The sequence below is a fragment of the Simochromis diagramma genome, unplaced genomic scaffold, assembly GCF_900408965.1.
Source record: "Simochromis diagramma unplaced genomic scaffold, fSimDia1.1 OVJJ01000802.1, whole genome shotgun sequence".
NCBI classification, from domain to species: Eukaryota; Metazoa; Chordata; class Actinopteri; order Cichliformes; family Cichlidae; genus Simochromis; species Simochromis diagramma.
This window is the reverse complement of record NW_024387492.1, coordinates 24502951-24506866: the sequence shown is the minus strand read 5'-3', so window position 1 is coordinate 24506866 and position 3916 is coordinate 24502951. Positions and strand designations below refer to the sequence as shown.

General features: G+C 42.1%; 1 protein-coding gene across 1 annotated transcript; it reads right to left on the bottom strand.

The window, feature by feature from the left end:
• Window positions 1-1301: 1301 nt before the first annotated feature.
• On the bottom strand, window positions 1302-3144 carry LOC120724616. Its single transcript, XM_040016896.1, has one exon. The coding sequence runs from the start codon at window positions 3142-3144 to the stop codon at window positions 2197-2199; it is 948 nt and encodes a 315-aa protein (XP_039872830.1). The 3' UTR covers window positions 1302-2196.
• Between the last annotated feature and the right edge of the window lie 772 nt (window positions 3145-3916).

The window sequence follows — 3916 nt, the reverse complement described above, 5'->3', positions numbered from 1 at the left end:
GCCGTGGCTGGCAACGGGAGGTTTGTTTTAGAATGCACTTCTGACTCCATTGTTTAAAAATCATATGCCGCTTATTTCGTGGAAAATTATAAACATAAATCAACCAAATAACTTCTTAAAACTTAAAATTAAACGAAAGTTAATTTGCTTTAACAACTTCAAAAGTGGTCAAAAAATCATTTTCTAACCCTCCCGTCTTCCTATCAGACATTTGGCAAACAAAAAACCCTCTTTACTACACCCCTCCAGGGTGCTCTTAATCCCCTGATTAATGGGAGGGTCCATAAGCCAATAAACCAATCACCTTCCAAAAACTTTTCCAATAAAATGAATTACAAATTTACATAACAAAACTAGGTCAGCATATTCTTACAACTTTAAAGAAAAAACAAAAACGGATACAAATTGCGTTTTATAAACATTCAACAAAAATCGCCACAACATTCTGGCCCCTAATTCCTGTGTAACATGAATTATATCTGTCTGAGTGGCCATCACAAAAAGCAATACCATTAATTTTCTTCAGTAGTCCATATACATCTTCTTAAAAAACAAACAAAAGGAAAGGTCAATGTTCTATGATTTCAAGTCTTTGTTGTTCATGTGTTTACTTTGTGTGTATTGAAAAAATGTGTATGTTGCATAATGGAGTGTAGAGCAAAGCGAGTGTCAGTGTAAATGTAGAGCCAGAGGTTCCAGAACTTGGCTCAGTTGGAGGCAAACATTCATTGTTTCTTCTAGATGGCCTCCACCAGGAGACATATTTTGTTGATTGGCCTCTCCAGCTCATTTGTTCGTGTCTTAACTCGAACACGGCGAACTACTCCGTGTGCATCGGCCATGGTTTCAGTGATGCGGCCAATGGGCCAAGAATTTCTTGGTGCAGCTCCATCAACAATAAGCACAATGTCACCAATGCAAAAGTTCCTACGAATCTTGTTCCATTTCTGTCGTTCCTGCAACATAGGAAGGTATTCTTTCACCCACCTTTTCCAGAATAGATCCACAATATACTGGGCTTGTTTCCATCATCTTCGCAGATACAGATCCTCTTTTTTGAATAAACCTGGTGGCAGCTCAGGTTTGCCTTTTAATTGGAGCAAGTGATTCAGAGTAAGAGCTTCTACATCACTGGGATCATCAGAAGAAGGTGTGATTGGGCGGTCATTCAGTATAGCCTCCACTTCACACAAAACTGTATGTAAGGTTTCATCATCTAGTACTTGCTGGTTTGTGATAGAGCATAATATTCTCTTTATTTCTTGCACCGAGCGCTCCCATACTCCACCATGATAGGCCCCATAAGGCGGGTTAAAGGTCCACTTTATGCCATCCTGTGCTAAACCTTTTTGGATTTTACTTTGGTTTAGCGCTAACATAGCTTGTTTTAACTCACAATTTGAGCTGACAAAGTTGGTTCCATTGTCTGACCGGATTTCTTTGACCTGTCCTCTGCGGCAGATGAATCTCCTGATGGCATTAATGCAGGAACCTGTATCAAGAGAATGTGCCACCTCAAGGTGAACTGCACGACAGGTTAGGCATGTGAAAAGAACTCCATACCTCTTAACAAGACTCCTGCCTCTCTTTACTTCTATTGGTCCAAAATAATCAACACCAACATAAGTAAATGGTGGAAGATCAGCTGAGATTCTGTCAATAGGAAGATCAGACATTTTCTGCTCACCTGGCTTTTGCCGTTGTCTTTGACACACTATACAGTCTTTGATTATTTTTCTAGCTGCTGAATTAGCATGAGGGCTCCAGTATTGGCGGAGAAGGGTTGAAAGCATGTGATTTCTTCCTCTGTGACCAACCATTTCTTCAAAATTGCAGGATGTTTTGTTTCCTCAGGTAAATCTGCTTTGCTCAGTCTTCCACCCACTCTCAAGACACCATTAGTAACTACAGGATCAAGCTTATACAGATGACTTGACTTCCTTACAGTGCCAGAGTTTAGGGCAGTCATTTCATCGGCATAATGTTTTCTCTGCACAAAGCTCACTATAGCTTCTTCAGCCATGGACAAATCATCAGTTTTGAGCAGAGTGTTCCCATCTTCTTTAACACATATTTGACTTCCACAGTACGTGTCCAGCAACTTTTGTCTTTTCTTTGTTTGCAGTTTAAGCCTTTAATTTACTTTCAGGATCCATGCCACACACCTTTTTAATTTTGTCCAGCTGGAGAAGTACATCAGCAGCTTAGTAGTGGGACACATCTTCTTTCAGCACAGCTGCACACATCAGGCCCTCTCCATTTTATTTCTGGGTCAGCTTCCAAATGGACAGATACACAATTCATGCCTACAGGCCAGTGAACAACAGGTTTACTGAGAAATTCTGGACCACTGATCCAGGTGGAAGATTTCAGGAAACAGCCAACCGCCATTCCTCGAGAGGCTGCATCAGCTGGATTCAGCTTTGAACTAATGTACCTCCACTGCTCAACTTTTGTCAAAGCATGAATGATGGAAACTCTATTAGCTACATACGTTTTGAACCGTGTGGTTGTGTTTGCAATGTACTGTAGCACAGTTGTGCTGTCAGACCAAAAGACTGATTCTCTCAGATTAAGCTTAAGTTCAACTGATAGCATTTTGTCCAAGCGCACAGCTAAAACTGCAGCAGCCAGCTCAAGATGTGGGATGGTGACTTGTTTTAACGGCGCCACCCTTGCTTTACCAATAATAAAGGAAACACACATTTCCTGCTTGCTATTAGATAGCCTAAGATATGATACAGCACCATACCCAGTTTCACTGGCATCACAAAAGTGAGGCAGCTGTGCACTTTTTATCTCCCCAAATCCTTTGGGTGTGACACATCTACTAATACTAAACTTGTTAAGAAGAACTAAATCCTCAACCCATTTTTGCCAAGTTTGCGCCATTTTTTCTGGTATTGTCTCATCCCAGCCAAACCTCAGTTTACATAGATGTTGCAAAATTTGTTTTGCAGGCAGAATGACTGGAGCTAAGAAACCCAAAGGGTCGTAAATGGAGCTGACATTGGACAGAATACCACGTCTTGTAAGTAGTTTGTCCTTGTTCACAATACTGAATGTGAAAACATCATGTTCAATATCCCATTGCACACCGAGAGCTCTTTCTGTGGGTAGCTGGTCCCGACTAAGGCCCAGCATCTTTACACCTGTGGCTCTATTTTCCTCCGGGATCTGACAGAGGACAGAGCGATCATTACATACCCACTTATTGAACTTAATTCCCCCCTTGGCACACACCTCAGTAAGCTGCTGATAAAGTCAGACGGCCTGCTCAACAGACTGGGTAGATTACTGTGCCTGATTGTACGTATAACCTCCTCTGGGTACAGATGTTGGTTGTCATCAGCAGTCTTTAGTAGTGCATAGGTGGAACAGCTGGGGGAGGATATGTAACGGAGCGAAGGTGATTTTATTTCCACAGTGTTTTTTAAAGGAGGGAAACCTTCCTCCAAATGGACAGAGCAGTGGAGCCGCCAAGGGAAAGCACACAAATAAAAACTGTATAGTTAAAATATAATTTATTATATTTAAATAGTTAAAAATATAAAATGAATTAAAACAACCCTGGCCAGGGGACGACACAGTAAAAATCAATAAAACACAACATTAAAAGTCCAGTGGCATCCGCCACGGTATAAGAGTCACTAAGAATTAAAAATCCAGTGAAGCGGTGCAGGAGGGAAACCCGGCGGCGTCCTCGCCTTCCTCTCTGCGTTCTGCGCCCCGGTGCACTAAAGAAAGGAAGGCAGCGGCAGTCACTATTCTTTTAGGCAGCTATAATTCATTAAAGGGGACAAGTCAAAAGACTTACCCTGGGTGGGCAGCTCTTAACTCTGCCCGCCGCTTCTTTGTAACCGCCAATCGGCACCGGCCCACCTCGCCGCCTCCAATTCCCTGCAGACGCGTAATC

Bases quoted from the DNA above. Each gene is read 5' to 3' on its own strand.
- LOC120724616 (XM_040016896.1), bottom strand. From the start codon at position 3,144: ATGCTGGGCCTTAGTCGGGACCAGCTACCCACAGAAAGAGCTCTCGGT.